General features: G+C 37.8%; 1 protein-coding gene across 2 annotated transcripts in view; it reads left to right on the top strand.

Moving 5' to 3' along the window:
• MYH10 (myosin heavy chain 10) overlaps window positions 1-18167 on the top strand; it is a 99290-nt gene that overhangs the window by 77122 nt on the left and 4001 nt on the right. For both annotated transcript variants that reach the window (XM_062591689.1, XM_062591690.1), the window contains 17 exons: window positions 12-218; window positions 1529-1666; window positions 2294-2417; window positions 4649-4820; window positions 5788-6000; window positions 6101-6245; window positions 7735-7941; window positions 9029-9133; window positions 10404-10556; window positions 10906-11154; window positions 11702-11914; window positions 12046-12258; window positions 13772-13933; window positions 15433-15561; window positions 16777-16865; window positions 17097-17220; window positions 17325-17533. In XM_062591689.1, the coding sequence (XP_062447673.1) occupies window positions 12-218; window positions 1529-1666; window positions 2294-2417; window positions 4649-4820; window positions 5788-6000; window positions 6101-6245; window positions 7735-7941; window positions 9029-9133; window positions 10404-10556; window positions 10906-11154; window positions 11702-11914; window positions 12046-12258; window positions 13772-13933; window positions 15433-15561; window positions 16777-16865; window positions 17097-17220; window positions 17325-17533 (2852 nt within the window). The remainder of the gene's footprint in view (window positions 1-11; window positions 219-1528; window positions 1667-2293; window positions 2418-4648; window positions 4821-5787; window positions 6001-6100; window positions 6246-7734; window positions 7942-9028; window positions 9134-10403; window positions 10557-10905; window positions 11155-11701; window positions 11915-12045; window positions 12259-13771; window positions 13934-15432; window positions 15562-16776; window positions 16866-17096; window positions 17221-17324; window positions 17534-18167) is intronic.

Raw genomic sequence — 18167 nt, 5'->3', positions numbered from 1 at the left:
AATATTTGCAGCTTTTAGAAGAAAAGAACATTCTTGCAGAGCAGCTACAGGCTGAAACAGAGCTCTTTGCAGAAGCTGAGGAGATGAGGGCTCGTCTGGCTGCCAAAAAACAAGAGTTGGAAGAAATTCTTCATGATCTGGAGTCAAGGGTTGAGGAGGAAGAGGAGAGAAACCAAATACTGCAGAATGAGAAAAAGAAAATGCAGGGTCATATTCAGGTATGTCTCTTGATACACTAGAAATGGAAAAGTATGCATACAGAATTCTTAAGGACTGAAAGCTGACTCATCATCTCCAGAAGATGGAGTAAGTTAGTTCCTTAGCATCATATATGGAATAAAATCAGCCTGAATTCTTCCTCTTTGCTTCCAGTGTTCAGTGCAGTTAGCACTCTGGTGTCCAGGGATGTGAGGATGAGGGAAGAAGAAAAAAGCAGAAAAGTCAAAATGGCCTGTTGTGAGCTATAGCATATGTAGGCAGAGGTTTGATGTCAGCAAGTGCTTTTGAGTAGCCAGGAGCTGGAAGTTAACTGCATGCGGCTTACCTCTTTTCCAGTAGAGGTCAGCTGATGAGGTGATTTCATTTCTGACAGGGAAATGTTTCATTTTCACTTAAATTCACTGACAACATGAAGAATATTCCTTCTTTGACTTGTATGAAACAGAGAGGAAACTTAATCTTCTCCCAGTTACTTGTTGCTTGTGAAAATTGGAATTGTATTCCTTTTGAATACATGGGCACCTTGAAAGATCCTTGTTATTTGAGGGAAACATGAGAACTTAAATGTTTTTCAAAATACTTGAAGTGCTTGAAGGAGGGGGGAAAAACCCACATACCACAGTTTCTTGATGCCTTTTAATAATGCATGGATGAGAATCTTATTGAAGAGTATGAATGAACAGAAGCATGGTGTATTATTAGTTTCCTGTTAGTATCTACCCAGTTGTGTCAACCTCTGAACCATTTCGGTAGTAATATTGAGATCTAGATGCATACTGAAATCAGGAGACTTGCTTTCTGTGGTAACTCTTCCCAGTCCCTGGCATCTATGACATACTCTGATCAAGTAATGAAATACCTGTTGCGACAGCTTCCTTCTTTGTACACAATACTAATACTTTGACAGCCGGTGCCCTGCTCAGATGCAGTATGCTAGGAAGTCCAATCTAATGTAAGTATGGTTAAGTACAGTTGGGTCTTTTTTCTCCCTGTGGTATATTTTTATTTTATATTCAAAATTAGGAAAATGAAAGATTATAGCAGAGTATGTTTCCTAGATGGCAGGTTGTATATGCTTGCCAAAGTTGAAATAGAGTATAAAAAATTCCGTGTATATCACATGGCTCTAAATTTCATTACCAGATCATTGATACGATAAGTGAGTCTAACAAAGTGAAAGCATTTTTAGTGTCATCCAGGACAACTGCCTCTTCAAAGTAATACACTTTTTTTTTCGTTTTAATGAGCAAAATAAGAAACAACAAATAAGTAATGAGAAATGCACATATGCAATTATCTTTGTTCCTAGGACCTAGAGGAACAGCTTGATGAGGAGGAGGGAGCTCGGCAGAAGTTGCAGCTTGAAAAAGTGACAGCTGAAGCAAAGATCAAGAAGATGGAAGAAGAGATCCTACTGTTGGAGGACCAAAATTCAAAATTTTTGAAGGTTGTTAGATCAGAATGTGTGGTGGAGATTCTGCTCATAAGGACTAGTAGTTTCAAGTGACAGATCTCAAAACACTTAAAATCAGTGCTACCTTATTTTTAGAGTTTAGAACTGAAGACTTCTGACTTCTGGAGTTTGTGACCACACTGAAGCTGAGGCACTTAACATTTCCTTAGATCTAACTTTTAAAAGGGAGAGTTTTGCCATACCTTCTGACCAATTTCATGAGCCTTCCAAATCTGAGAGCTGGGTATGGTGTTTATCATAGCTACCCTGTTCTTTGCAAACTATAAAGATGTTTTTAGGCTTAGATAGTAAGGAAATATGACCTGGTTTTCAAAAAGTGTGGAACAAATACTGTCTGAAAATCAGACTTCCATAATCCATTTTTTGGCTTGAACAGTCTTGTGATAATTCCAAATCTCAGCCTTAGACAAATGAAGGATATTTTCTATACTATTCAAATGAATCCCTTACTATTCAAATCTGTTGATGGTGACTTGAAATAAAATGTGTATATTCTATATAAGGCCTTTATATGGATTTCATATGTTTAGCTATTTATGCTGCTTAGAGACTCTGAATAGTATTTTAACTGTTACTCATCCTCATTTTCCTCCCAACTAGGAAAAGAAGCTGATGGAGGATCGAATTGCTGAATGCACTTCTCAGCTGGCTGAAGAAGAAGAAAAGGCCAAAAACTTGGCCAAACTCAAAAATAAGCAAGAAATGATGATCACGGATTTAGAAGGTTTGGTCTTACTAAATTTGCCTATTAACAACTTGAAAATCATGCTAAAAAGAAATGGATTGCTAATTACAATGAATGCAATTAGGTTAGTCTGATAGCCCTAGTATGCAGATGCCTTAACAGCTATTATTTGTTGTTGGTTTAGATTTTTGTAAGAAATTTGCTTTACTTGCATGACTTCATTGCATCTCATTACTCCATCTTATTCTTCTCTAACTTGTTAGTTTTTCAGTTTTGAGAATCTATTTCACTTACAAACACATTCAAAAATTCATGCTGTTGCATAAATTCCTTAGTTACAAGGCAAAATGTCTGTCTATTGAGGAAAGTTGCTACACTTTTCTATTCTAACACATTAGAATGGCATAGTTCTGAAAGAATGTTACTAGCTGTTTACTAAGCTTCTAAATTTTTTGAATAAGCAAATCTGATTCATTTTGCTTTTCTTAATGCTTTATTTATCTAAAATAGTTCCATTTCTTTGGCCATTTATTTCGTACTGTTTTACTGTGTAGTGACAGGCTAAATCAACCCTATATAAAACTCTTCTTGATTTATTAAAAAATTACTTATGGCTGTAAATAGCTGTTGCACAACATTAATGAATTGCCAAGTCAGAGTTGCACAAATGTAAGGCTAAGTTGCTCTCTGCATCCTAATTTGGAAAAGGTTTTTTACCTACTATATTATGGCCAGTCTTGCTTCATATTTCAAAACTGACATACTTATGGAAGAATGCCAAACTTTAATCTTGTTTGTTTTAATCTTCTGTACCTTTTCTTTGGAAGTGATATTTGGAGACCTTAAGATGGGCATAAGTAAACTTCACTAATTGGAAATAATGCTTAAGTAGTTGTGTACTTAAGTCAGCATTAGTGTTTTTGAAGATATTTGACAGATATGTTCAGTTATTGTGCCTTTCTGACACCTTGTGATAACCTTAGAAGTAGAAATTAAAGCTTATATTTAAGACATGCAATTTTTTGGCTAGTAAAGCATAGTAGAATGATACTTATTCTTGGAGATGGTTCAAGACACCTTTAAGCTCTCTTCTAGGGTCTTGGCACAGTTAGGCACTGAAATTTGAACAATGATTTATTTCAGTTTGCTATTAGCTTTCTCAATTGAAGGTAGGCTCTTATGACAATCTTCTAACTTAAACTCCCTAGAAATGTCATGTAAAAACACAGAGAAAAATGCTATTTTTGAGAGAGAGGAAGTTTGGAGAAGAAAAACTATTAGTGTAGACTGCCTAGAAAATCCCAAATTGCTCTCAGTGATTCTAAGAGGTGGTTCTTGAGCATGCTCTTCTTTCCCCATATAGAAGAAGAGATCTTGGTTGAATAGCAGGCTCAGAAAGGGTGTGGGAGAAATCTGTGCATAGATCACCCACAAAATATTGAATGACAAATCTGATATTTTATTTTTGTGCTGATGCACATAGAATTAGCGTAGTAGTAATGTTATACTAAGCACTAGTGGTTTGGCAAAACCTTTCTGTGACTGCACCTGGCCATTAGCTAACTGCTAAACAATGCACAGTTAGTAACGATCTCAGACAACAGTCAGATAAAGCAAATGTATTTTACTGCTATGACACGAATACCTGGATGCTTTTCACAAAAAGAAATACTTCAGAGCAGGAGTATCTCACCTACAAAATTAAATTTCTAGAAGCTATTGAGGTTTGTGAAGTCTTCCTAAATCTCAGTAAGCTGTGAGCCCAAAGTGGCACAGACGTTTGTTTAAAAAAAAAAAAAATATTTTATCCAAGATTTTTTTAAAAGCTGTATTACTTTCCAGTAGACTCTTGGAGTCTAGCCTAGTCCTTCAAAAACTATGCAAACAATAATTTTTTCCAGTCCATAGCTGATCTTAATTTCTGACTTCTGGTGTCTGATCATTGGGCCCAGCAGCTCAAAAACTGATCCAATTATTTTCTACGAAGATGAGGTTGTCTTTCTGTTATCTTACTTCAACTGTGTTTTTTTTTTTTTTTTTTGTTTTTTGTTTTTTGTTTGGAGGATCTGCTACTTTTACTTTGTCTAAATCATGTAGTAGTTCTTGGCTATTTCATGTTTCCCAATTGACTTTCCAGCTGCAGCCTGGAGAAAGAATAGATGCAGTATAAATTAAACTTCCTACTCTTCTTTCCACCCCACTCCCTTGCCCTCAAATCTTCTGAGGATGGTTAGACAAGAAATCACTTAAAATATTTTTTGCTTGCCTAGAGCGATTAAAAAAGGAAGAAAAGACCCGTCAAGAATTAGAAAAAGCTAAGAGAAAACTTGATGGTGAAACAACAGACCTACAGGACCAAATAGCTGAGCTTCAAGCCCAAATTGAAGAACTGAAGATCCAGCTGGCCAAGAAAGAGGAAGAGCTGCAGGCCGCTCTTGCTAGGTCAGAGAGTGATAGGGTGTATGACTGCATAAATGTGGTAGAAACTTTTCCCAGACTGAGATTCAGTTGACTGCATACACTATATTGATTAGAGTTGGTAACATTAAAGTAAAAAAAAAAAAAAAAAAAAAAAAAAAGCTACTTAAGTTACCTTGAAACTTTTGGTGTCTTCTCTCTTGGGAAGTTGCTCCCTCCTTAGGATAGTCATTTACTTAAAAGGTTTTGAAGCCAGTTAACACTTGTAATGGGATATCTCTAGACATGTATGTACTGTGAAGTAGACTTACTAAAAAAGACATCTCAGTGTTTTATTGGTGTCCTTGCTCTGTAAAGCCACTAAAAAGAAATTTTGCCAGTTTTTAGTAGCATGTGGGTTCTGGAAGCTTGCTTACTCTCCAGAGTTCAGCTTCAAAAGGGAAAAGCGTCTGCCAGTCAGTTTTTTACTGCTCAGAGTATTTTCAGTGCTGGGTAGGACATGCATTTTCAAGCTTTTCACAGTAGTTTGCTGTCACATAATACAAATTAAACATGCTGTAGGTAACCCTGCTTGAGCAGAGGGGTTGGACTAGATGATCACCAGAGGTCCCTTCTGACCTTACTGATTCTATGATTTCTTCTATTTTTTTTGAGTAACTTGTAATTTTGTGGTTGGAGAAAAAAACACTGGCTGTGTTTATGAGGCAATATCTAATGAGATCTTCAAAATCAGAGTATTTTTGAATGTAAACCTAAACTTGGTCATTCTAATAGTATATCTATAATACCTGGGGCACTGTACTAATAAGGGTTTAGTAGTGTGGATTTTTATCTATAAAGTTTTAAGAGCTATTTTATTTTAGTAGGAGAGTTAATAGCTTTTTTTGCTACAAGATATCACTTAGGTACCTAATTTAAAACGGCAGCTATGAGGGTAGAGTTTGAAGCTATAAGATATAATTGTATTAACTGCTATGTTCCTGGTTAATAGAGGTGATGAAGAAGCAGTTCAGAAAAACAATGCGCTGAAAGTGATAAGAGAGTTGCAAGCTCAAATTGCAGAACTTCAGGAGGATCTTGAATCTGAGAAGGCATCACGCAACAAGGCAGAAAAACAGAAAAGAGATTTAAGTGAGGAGTTGGAGGCTTTAAAAACTGAGCTGGAAGATACCTTGGATACTACTGCAGCACAGCAAGAACTGAGGTATGGTCACATGCCTTTGTAAGAAGGCACTGTTGAAATCTATCTTTAATTTACAAAAGGCTAAAACATTAATTTTGATAACCCTTGATGTTTTCTCTAGGACAAAGCGTGAACAGGAGGTGGCTGAACTAAAGAAAGCAATTGAAGAAGAAACCAAGAACCATGAAGCACAGATCCAGGAAATCAGGCAGAGGCATGCTACTGCCCTGGAAGAGCTCTCTGAACAACTTGAACAGGCCAAAAGGGTAAGTAGAATATGAATTACAAAAATATTTTCCTGCTTCAAGGTTTTATGTGAAGTAATATAAGTGCTGTGATCCTTTCCACTGACCGTCTGCATGAAGAGCTAAATTGCCCTCCTCTATGCATGCATAACAATTGAGATTGAATCAAATATATCTCACTGATTTGTTGAACCTATTGTAACTATTAGGCATTCTTGGCAACTGCCTGAAAAAGTCTTCGTTAGACTTGGAAATGATGCACCTAGAGATAAATCATGTAATGCTTTTATGTGAGTTCTTCAGCAGTCCACATGCTCATTTGGAGAAAAGCAGTTCTCATGGGAGAACTGCAGAATGCTTCCAAATAAGGTAATTATAATGTAGCACTTGAAAAAAACTAAGTTAAGAGCAGGTAGCGTAAAGGTTCTTCCAGCCACTCTTAACTTCACACTTGTACTGTGAAATCCAGTGATTAGATATTTGTGGAACATGTTAGCAATTTGGACAGCTAAATTGAGTTCTGTGATCACTACCAGATCAGGTAGGAGGAAGCACACTCTTGTTATATCCAGGCAGTAATACTACTTGTAGTTTAACTTGAATGTCTTGCTCAAAAGCAGAAATACTCCAACGCTTCCCCCCAACACACCAAAAAAATAAAAATCCTTAGTTTGTGAAGTTGTAGTCTTGTATTCCACATGCATTTGTGGACAGTTGACATGCTGTAGTAACATTTTTGCACTACCTCTAGGGAATACTTTGCAACCTTCCTTAAATTAAAATACTAAGTGAGAAATGTAGTAATTAAAGCTGGTAGAAAATTATAGTTTATTCACCTGAAGATTTTATACATGTCTTTTGCTTCTTAGTTATTAAATACTCTCAGTAAGAATATTAAAAGCCTGGGAAAATACCCTGCAATCTTAAATCTCCTGTTCATAGTAGGATGATGTCAGTTTAAATAATACAGTAAGTAAGAATGGGACAAACATCACTTATGCTGATTATCACTTTTAAAAAAGATTTTGGGGGAGGGAAAGGGGTTGGGGAAAGTGTGAGTGCAGTGGTGAAAAATGCTTTGTTATGTACTTCCAAGCTTCTATGCCTACTAAAATCAGGGCAGCTTTAGTTGATATCTTTCCTTTTATTTCTGTGAGATGAGCCATGCTGATCTGTTAATGGGCACATTCCTTCCTACTTACGGCACAGCTCAAACAGTCATTTTACAGCACTGATGTTCCAGATCTTATTCAAGTCATAGAATGTCTTCTGGTGCTTATGGCTACCTGTGATATCTGAAAATGGATCTTACGCTAATTTATTGATCTTTGACTAATGCACACAGAGTATTTAATGAAAATGTTTTAAACAATCCCTACTTAAAACTTCCCAAGAACTTGTTTTATGTTTGAACTTCAAAGCCTGGCTCGCTGGAATGAATGTTTTCTAGCAGAAAATTTTATGATATGTAATGAAGTGTTAAACTTCTATCCTTTTGTGTCTTTCCTAGTTCAAAGCAAACCTTGAAAAGAACAAACAAGGTCTAGAGTCTGACAACAAGGAATTAGCCTGTGAAGTGAAGGTATTGCAGCAGGTCAAAGCAGAGTCTGAACATAAGAGGAAGAAGCTTGATGCTCAGGTGCAAGAGCTAACTGCTAAGGTTGCAGAAGGCGAAAGACTGAGGGTGGAGCTGGCAGAGAAAGCCAACAAGCTGCAGGTAAGGCTGCGTGGACCTGAATTCTTCCAAAACCCTAACTCCAGGAAAAAGGCAGGAAAATGAAAGCTTTAAACACATGCAGAAACAGATGGTAGAAATGCTCTTCAAAGATCAGTTCCACATGAATTATTCTTGTAGAGGACATGGGAGGTGACCTCAGTCTTGCCTTCATGAGTACTTGAAGGATCTCAAACTGGAGACATGCCTTGGAAGGAGGTAGTTCAAGAAATGCAGGATTAATGCCATGCCTGCCCAGATGTGTGAGAATTATAGTGGCTCCTAAGTGCAGTACTCCCTATCCTGGAGACCTAACTCTGTGAAGGCCCTGCGTAGTCTAGCTTGTGACAACTGGAATTCTGTTTTTTGTCTTGGATATGGGATTGAGTAGGTGTGACTACACTCATTTGTATATGTGAGCAAAATGTACTGATGATGGCCATCAGTTTCCTTTGTGCTTCAAAGTTGGGAGCTTGGTGGATGGAGCTAGCAAGCAAAGGCAGTATTCTTTCAGGAAATGGAGCAAATGGGATCCAGGACTGCCTTTCTAACCACAGCACCAAGTGCTTTAAGTGAATCAACCTAAAGTACCTCAGAAAAACAGCCCAATTCTTTTCAGAGTAAGCTTTCAGGCAGTCTCTTACAGTATCTGCAAGTAGCATAGCCTAAAATAGCAAGAGCTGGCATCTGGCATAACCTTTTCTATTGCGGTGATGCTCCAAACTGAGCTGTTACCCTGATACTCCCTGAGTTAATGGGTCCTGTAAGATGGCCCTATAATTAAAAATAGCGTTTAAGTATGAATATGGATATTGGCATGTACAGATTGAAATGATATGCTCTGATAAATAGTGCCTGGCTCTTGTGTTGTTATACTGCTGAAATTGAAGATTGACATTCAACTTAAATTTGTAGCCAAACTTTTATATTTTTAGCTTGTGGCATCTCTGTACTAGGAGCTATTGTTGTCTTAGTTGCCATGCCTGGAATTTGTTGAGGTTTTGTGCTCTGAATTTCCAGCCCGCAGTGGGATATAAGCATTACCATGAGTCAGCTGCATGGTGTTACCTTTAGACCGCTTGCTTTGCAGAACGAGTTGGATAATGTCTCAAGTCTCCTGGAGGAAGCAGAGAAGAAAGGCATCAAGTTTGCCAAGGATGCAGCTAGTTTGGAATCTCAACTTCAGGATACACAGGTGTGTGTACAGTGGAGCTTGAACTTTGCACTGAAGTTTTGTTCCACATGCAAATGTTAACAACCAACAGAAAATACTTTGTTTTCTTTGTGGTTTTGAAAGTCCCTTGGGTAGAAGCTGTACTTCCCACTGAAGTCTAATGAAAGATGCCATGTAATGACAGCTCAGCTACATGTGGAGCAGTTTATGGTAGCTAGGCTTCACTACTTGACAGACTGTACATTCCCATTTCTCTTTTTTATGAGTTATTTCTTAGTCTCTGTGGGAGATGAGTATTAAAACTTTCCAAGTAGAATATTAATGTAAATAAGACCCTTGGGATATAAGAAAGGCACAAGGGAGAATACTTGTATTCTTTACTGACAGCTTAAGTTCCTGAAACTAACTGTGTTAGTTTTTTGAGTTACATAATGTCACTGTATTCATGTATTCACCACTTAAATATGCTCTTTTCCCTGTATAAAAATGCTAATGGTAACTATTTGAGTAATGTTAGTGCTGACCACAATTAGAGCTAGAGGTCTTTAGAGAATAGGATGGAGTAGGAAGGGAGGGAGGCCTAGTTGTTAGTTCTCCTTAGCTTCCATTATCACAGAAGCTTCCACTGCCAAATTGCAGCTATCTTCAAACTGACCTTTATATTTATGTAAAACTTGATCAGCATCTTATAGGTCCAGGCAAGCAATGAACATCAAGACAGACTAAGATTTCTTGTGTTCACTGCTGACCCCAGAGTCCTGTCCTAGGCTAATAAGAATGCAACTGTCCTTTAAAACATAGCTGTCTGTGTTTGGACCATGTTGGGGTGTTTTTCATTACCTAATGGATTAGTATTGTAATCTCTGGTTCTGAATGGTCCACTTGGTTTTTAGATGTCAGAGTAATTTTGGAATTATATTCTTGGAGATGTAGGTTTGTTCCTAAGAGAGGGAAATAAATAGTCTGACAATTTCTTACAGCCACTGTGATCTACCAGTGTATCTGCCCCTTCTTCAGGTTTCACTCTGGTCCTTGGAGAAACTGCCATATGTAAACAATTCTCTAACCTTGTGTATGACTCTCACATTTGGAGAAATGACTTACCTGTGTTGTAGCGTGATTGTTGTCTTCACATTGGCCACTGGTGTAAAAGTTTTGGATTGCTTTTTGTTTTAAACTCATTTCTTCTGTAGGCACCCAAGAGATGTCTATATAGAATAACGGAGGATGGTAATCCAAGGCCAAAGTTAACATACTTCAACTAAACTGAATATGTCTGTTTATGTAACAGGAACTGCTTCAAGAAGAGACCCGCCAGAAACTCAATCTTAGCAGTAGGATTAGGCAGCTGGAAGAAGAAAAGAACAACCTTCAAGAGCAGCAGGAAGAGGAGGAGGAAGCCAGAAAGAACTTGGAGAAACAAATGTTAGCCTTGCAGTCACAGGTAAGCTGTTGTGAATGGCAGGACTTCTATGATGCCTACAAATTGGAGGTGAGATGAATTGGTACAGTGAACCGCTTGAAAAATTTCATGCAACTAGCACGAATACTAGACTGAATTGCTGAATAAAACTTGCTGTGCTCTTTCTCTGTAGCAGTAGTGATTAGTACAACTAACGGTAATAGACAGGACTTTCTACCATTAATGTTAGTGGCATTAATATGCTACTAGCTCATGTTTGTATTGCCTTAGCTAGTAATAGTGTCCATTTCTGGTTTTGTATTCTAGATGTGATACCTTTGTTTTCTTCTTCTCATGCTAAGCAACTTTATTTTCTTTTGTAAAATTTCAGTTAGCTGATGCTAAGAAAAAGGTAGATGATGACTTGGGAACCATTGAAGGTTTAGAGGAAAATAAGAAGAAATTACTGAAGGATATGGAGTCTTTGAGCCAGCGTCTAGAGGAGAAGGCAATGGCTTATGACAAACTGGAAAAGACAAAGAATCGCCTGCAGCAAGAACTGGATGACTTGATGGTAGATCTAGACCATCAGCGCCAGATTGTTTCTAACTTGGAGAAAAAGCAGAAGAAATTTGATCAGGTAGTCTAGTTTCCTGCTGTCTTTCCATGTTTTTTAACTGGCACCTTTAGGTTATACAGTAGCTGCTTTTGAAGCCTCATAAAAAGAAGGGCCTGACTGGAGTGCTGTGACTACTGATAAATATGTTATGTATATGCTTGACCTTAATTATGAGTAGTCACTTAAGATTTCAGTGAACTAAATGCCAGCTTTATTTACCTTGTTAGATAAAGTAACAAACTCTTTGAATATAAGAAAGAAATTATATTGGAACAAAAATTTGCCTTAGAAAGTATTATTGTAATCCCTCAAGATAGTCTGAGAGAGGATGTGAAGACTGAGAGATGAAAGTAACACAGCACCTGTGTAATCAAGTAGTGAATTTCTTTCCTCATCTCATCAGAATAGTTGTAGCTGTTTTCTCATCAGGACTTTGATCAAGACTGGAGAGGCTAGACAAATTCTGAAAGCCAGTTAGTCTTAGAGTATTTACCACTTCTTTGATGAAAATGCCTTTAATAGGGAAGGGTTGGTCATAGAACTTGTGAGATACATTTTTTGTGTTCAGATGCTGGCAGAAGAGAAGAACATTTCTGCCAGGTATGCAGAGGAGAGAGATCGTGCTGAGGCAGAAGCAAGGGAAAAGGAGACCAAAGCACTCTCTCTGGCTCGAGCTTTAGAAGAAGCATTGGAAGCTAAAGAAGAATTTGAGAGGCAGAACAAACAGTTGCGTACTGATATGGAGGACTTAATGAGTTCTAAAGATGATGTGGGCAAAAATGTAAGTATTTTTCCACACATTATGTTGTTACACAAAACGCTGTACGCTGTCTTCATATAATCCCTTATTTTACTTTTAATAATTGTTGTTGAGATAACTGAAAGAGGGTCTGATTAATATTTGTGATTTAGGTCCATGAGCTGGAGAAATCAAAACGAACTTTAGAGCAACAGGTTGAAGAGATGAGGACTCAGCTTGAGGAACTAGAAGATGAACTGCAGGCCACAGAAGATGCTAAGCTTCGTCTGGAGGTGAACATGCAGGCCATGAAAGCCCAGTTTGAGAGAGACCTACAAGCCAGAGATGAGCAGAATGAAGAGAAAAAGAGGATGCTGGTTAAACAAGTATGTCTAATGTACTGTACTTCAGTGGGAAGAACGTGAGGCTCTTTTGCCAAAATTTTATAGCTTTGATAATAACTTTTCTGCTATTCTTTTATTTACTTGAAAGTTTCCATATAGAAACCATAATCACTGATCTTGGCAAACAGTAGAATATGCCTTGTTCAGTATGGGACACTGTCAACTACTGATGTGAGAGAATCTACTCCTGCTGGTCCTCCAGTTCAACTGTACCTTGGCCTTCTATCAAAAAAAAAAAAAAGTTTAGCATGCAAGCAGAGACTTTGCTATTGTTGCATGGGCATATTTCAAGGACAGTGGTATGTTATTTGGACCTCTAAGCCCATGCTGTTTGTTCCACAGGAACAAATCCATGGATGTTGAGACAGACTGAAAGATTGCCAATTAAGTGAACTGTTTACTTTTTTCCTTTTTTTTTCTTTTTTTTTAATGGAAAAATTCCCAGATTTTCCATGTTCAAGAATTCTAGAAGGAAAAAACAGATCCAAAAAGATTCAAGAGATACCTTTAAAACTTAGGATTTTAAGAAAAAACTTCAGTTTTTGAATTAACTTTGCTTGTCTTTCAAGTTCCCTTTTTAAGTTCCTCTTACTCCATGTGTGTGCAGACTAGAAACTCTGAACAAGTTGTGCTGTTTTTTTCTTTCTTTTTTTGTTGGAAATGATTCTAAAACTTTGAGGGGAAAAAACACCAAATATTTTAAGATTTATTATGAGAACTGTAAAATTTTCAAAATTGTGAGTATCACCTTTATAAAAATCTCTTGGACAAGAACACAAGCAATGGACTTGGAAGGCTTTTCACGTTCATTACTATGCAAAAGTGCATGCTATTATCTTGTATTGGACAAGAGCTCATGAGCTAATGTGAAGAGGGAAGCTTAATTCAAACCAGAATACATTATTGTTTTTTGTGTCATTTACTTGTATAACAATGGCATTTCTGGTTTCACTTTATTTTTGCATAAGTTGATTGGCTGATTAGGTACTTCAATATATTTGCATTGTTTTTCAATTTTGTATCATTGGACATAGAGCTGCTAATAGTGTAGCTGTTTCTAAAATAAGATTTTCCTCTATTTCTTCAGAAATTGAGGCGATTCTACTTTATCATTTTCCTCTTCGTATTTCAGTCACTTACTAATACGTGTACCAGAATGATACCTAAACATAGACGCACTGGGCAAAAAGCTGATCATTAAGTAGCTGACCAGATGAAATGGTTAGTTTTCAGAAACGCTTCAGACGCTGAGTTACTGTCTTTATTTTCTTTTTTTTTTTAAAAAAAAGTTAATTCACGTAGATCTGTTTCACATTTGTAGATTTGTTTTTGCCATCTGCACTGTCTTTCCCGTTGCTTGTGTTCTGTAGTCACTTCTAGTCAACTAATGTCAATTCTGCTCTGCCAAGGCCTTTGGGATTCATTGACCATTTATTAGGATCTCTAGTTTGTTCCATTCCTGGAACTGAGCCTATTTAATATCTTGCTTTCACAGGTGCGAGAGCTGGAGGCAGAACTGGAAGATGAGCGCAAACAGAGGGCTCTTGCTGTGGCAGCCAAGAAGAAAATGGAAATGGATCTGAAAGACCTGGAAGGTCAGATAGAAGCTGCAAACAAGGCTCGAGATGAAGCCATCAAACAGCTACGTAAACTTCAGGTGAGCACAGCCAATGAACTGGACTGCTTTGTCTCATGGGGACAGTCTGTCAAGTGTGTTGTTTCTATTAAATACACTTGTAAATTGAAGATAAGGGTATCAGATTAGATATATTACGACATATATCAGTATATTTAAATCTGAACCGTTTACATATTCAAATATCCTCTCATATTAGTAAGAAATTAAGATTTTTCTGCCAAAATATTTCTAATCGGTTGGCATCTTTTTCAGCACTTTGCATAATGATTGACAGAATATTACTTTTAGCTGCATATTTTAAGTTTAGTTGTTTGTATCTTTGAATTTACTGATCTAGCTTCAAATCTTCCAAACTCTTTCTTCAACTTGAACTTTTTAAGGTGTTTCTAGACAAAAAAAAAAAAAAAAAAAAAAAAAAAGCTTCAGAGAAAAAGGAGGAGTAGACTTCAGTTGCTTTTAAGAAGCTTCAAGAAGGCTGCTCTTTTTTAGTTTGGCAAGCAAACCCGGTCCTTGTGTCAAGCATTTGTTTCCCATTCCCAGAAAAATAGTCAACATTTGGCAGAGATGCAGTTTTGCTTGAGATTTTCAGAGCTATGGCCTGAAGCTGCAGGATATGAGGCCATAACAAGACTGTATAAAGCATGTGAGAAAGCAAATTACCGTTGTCCTGCCTTCTGTATTGTTCGGTGATCTTGCATCAACTGCATAAAGACGGTTGTGGACCTGAGTCCAGACTCTGAGTGGGGGGGGAAGATGGATGAAAACAAGCAATATTGGTGACCTCACAATATCGCAATATTCTATTTCAAGAGGACAGATCAGCTAGGAAGATCCATACCTGAACATGGTCTCTGTATACCTTTATACAGTTGCCTAAAATAAGTGGTCTCATGAGTGGTGGTATTCTAAAGAAGATACAGGTACAACTCAAACGTAGTTTCTCTTCAATTTTCTGTTACTGTTCTAGTGTCTTAACACTAGTCAAACTTAGTGTCAAACTTGTGCAAATTAAAATCTTAGTCTGTGAAAACAGTGTGTCTTAAGCAAAAGATAAGTACTTGCTTCTAAATTGTGTGTAAAATGGTGGATTGCTACTTCTACGCAGAGAACAATTTCTTACCTTGCATAAGCTTGTAAAACTTTTCGGTTAGTTTAAGTAAATGCCTTTTTTCCCTACATCAGTCCAAGGGCATTCTCAAGTTTAATGCTCAAATGTAATTGAGCAGCTCTTCAGAACTTTTTTTGCTACAAAGAATATACCAGATAAATCAGATCAAGCTCTATAATGGTGTATTTTTGACCAGGAATATATGATGGAGGCATTAGAAAATGAAAATAATAACTGAAAATTCATATAAGTGGAATGAAGCCACTTTGGGCAAAGATCTTACCTCATAAGAGCCAAAAATGGCTTCAGTGTTGCTGACCTATAAAAACACCACCACCAACAAAAAACCACCCTTGTTGTTGCTCTAATGCTGCATGGCTGTGTGTTTTGTCTTCCCCTGCAACTACAGGCTCAGATGAAAGATTACCAACGGGAGTTGGAAGAAGCACGTGCATCCAGAGATGAGATTTTTGCACAGTCCAAAGAGAGTGAAAAGAAGCTCAAAGGTCTTGAAGCAGAAATATTGCAGCTCCAAGAGGTGAGATTAAATCCAAGAAAATATTTTTCATGCTAGAATAAGGGCAAATTCTTCTTTGTAGGAATCATTCAAGTAGTCTGTACTTGGTTTCTCTGTTTGGGGAACAGGAAGGCTTTACTGCTACTTGAAATGATACAAGGCCTCGTTAAAACTTGCAGGATGGCTAGAGAAATCCCTAAAAGATGCAGTATACAGTGCCAGCACTAACATTGATTACTGCAAATACAGAAGATCCAAGAATTTCTCCATTGCCTCAGTGGATCATTTAAGTCTGCAGAGATTTCTCACTCTGTCATCTTTGGTCCTCATCCCTTTCTGTTATAGGCCAGTGTTCCCTCACTGCTGGCAATTCTTATAAGAGCTCTGAGTCTTGCTATGTATCACTTATCCATCATTATCTCCTTGGTGTGCAACAAGGTCAAACATCAGCAGACTTGTGTGCAAGAGACTTGGCAACACTTTTGCACTGCATTCACAGCACACAGAATTTTGAAGCAGTCACTGAGATTTCATTGCATTTACTGAACTTGAGCTCTTATAGATAACCTATAAGCTGCTATAGCTTCTTCATGTGTCACACTCTCGTGGTCCTCAAACCTCAGCTTTGCACTTGCAATATATTTAGAGGTGGTTCTTAGCAAGTGCTGGGGCGTTTGCACCATATAATAAAGTTCAGTGAGAGATTCAATGCTATTTATACCATTGCACTATAGCTTTTATTTTCTATACTTTTCCTACATTTAGACTATGCACTCCAGAGGTATTAAAAACCCATTTTATGCTGAATGAATATGCTTAGGGCATATGAAAGAATACTTCTTTCTTGCTATTTAGGGCTTATATGTTACTGATATTTAAAATTTTTCTTTTTTCTTAATTTTCTGTAAGAAGGAGACTTCTGCTGTAGTGTAATTAACACTGCAGAAGTCCTAGAAAGGACAAGTTGAGGGATTGTCTTAAATATTTTGACTGTTTACCATTCAGGGACAGGGACAAGGAAATCCACTGCAGTCAAATAGGAGTTACGGGGAAGTTTCAAGATGATGTGATCAGTCATCACCTGCTAGGTTCTGCATCTGTTGGTTTTGCTTATCCTTTAGAAGATGTCAGGGATATCACATTTCATAGCATCTCCTAGAAGTATTTGAAGGCTAAATTGTATGCAATATTTGATTTCTCTAATGCTGTAACAAATCTGTTCCTAAATCTTTGCAGGAGTTTGCGGCATCTGAAAGAGCCCGTCGCCATGCTGAGCAAGAAAGGGATGAGCTGGCTGATGAGATTGCAAACAGTGCTTCAGGAAAGTGAGTTATCAAATGTATTAACTGTGCATCTGAAATATTTCAGGCAGTAGTATCTGTAGTTCTCAGTAGGCTCTTCATAAATTCTTTATTGACCTACCTTTGTGATAAAATTTGCAATTAGAGAATTGCTAACACAGCAACATCTGACAATTTGCAATGTCTAAGTTTCCAGAAGCAAACTAGCCAGTTGCTTTGTACCAGCTCATCTTGTCCCAAATGTTTCCTTTCTAGGTCAGCACTGCTGGATGAGAAGCGCCGTCTGGAAGCTCGTATCGCACAATTGGAAGAAGAGCTTGAGGAAGAACAGAGCAATATGGAGCTTCTCAATGAGCGGTTCCGAAAGACCACGCTGCAGGTAAAGCAGTTCTTGGCAATGTTTTTATGACAGTTTGTATTTCAGCGTGTGGTTAAGTGGAGACTTTGAACAGCACCAAATAATTCATTCTTGTCCTCTGAAAGGTTGATACGCTTAATTCTGAGCTAGCTGGCGAGCGGAGCGCTGCCCAGAAGAGTGAAAATGCACGGCAGCAGCTGGAAAGGCAGAACAAAGAACTGAAAGCCAAGCTGCAGGAGTTGGAGGGATCTGTGAAGTCTAAGTTCAAGGCAACAATTTCTACTCTGGAAGCCAAGATTGCGCAGCTAGAAGAACAGCTTGAGCAAGAAGCCAAGTAAGGACAATCTGTTTGCTTGTGTTTGCTCTGTCTGTCAGTATTAAATGTCTGAAACTTCAATGCCTTAAGTTTTCACAGGGCAGAGATGTCAGCATACAAAACAGACATTAGGTTTTATTATCTAGAAACCTGCAGTTGAAGGGACACACCATGACTAGACTGTTGAAAAGTTAAAAGGTGCAGAATAAGTTTGTTCCATAACTGAAACTGCTGAATTAATTCCTGAAGTTAATCAAGTGCATGCTATGTGTGGTGGTTCCAGGATGCACAGGGTGTTGCAGAAGTTCTTGAGACAGCTTGAAACTTCCCCTCAAGGCACCGGTCTCTTTGGTTAGAGGAAGCAAGGTGAACAGCTTGGGCTTGATGGCTCAAGCTAGTGGAGAAGGCAGATGTCTGCAGAGCATAAGATTTGTCTCATCTACTTCATGTCCATCCTTCTTATCTCTGTCCTCAGCTCTGTTTTTAAACTAGTTCCTCCAAGAAAGCTCTAGGGTAGACAGTCTTGTCACTATCTCCATTCCTTCAGTACTTTTGGCTCTGGGAGACAATTGCATTATTGCTTAGCAACATGCTTAAAACTGCCCAGTGGCATCTCATTGTGGAGAAGCACTTTCCCTCCCCCTTTTTTTAG

Source organism: Rhea pennata, chromosome 19 (genome assembly GCF_028389875.1).
Source record: "Rhea pennata isolate bPtePen1 chromosome 19, bPtePen1.pri, whole genome shotgun sequence".
Classification (NCBI taxonomy): Eukaryota; Metazoa; Chordata; class Aves; order Rheiformes; family Rheidae; genus Rhea; species Rhea pennata.
Note: the sequence above shows the minus strand (reverse complement) of the source record. Positions and strands in the feature narration are given on the sequence as shown.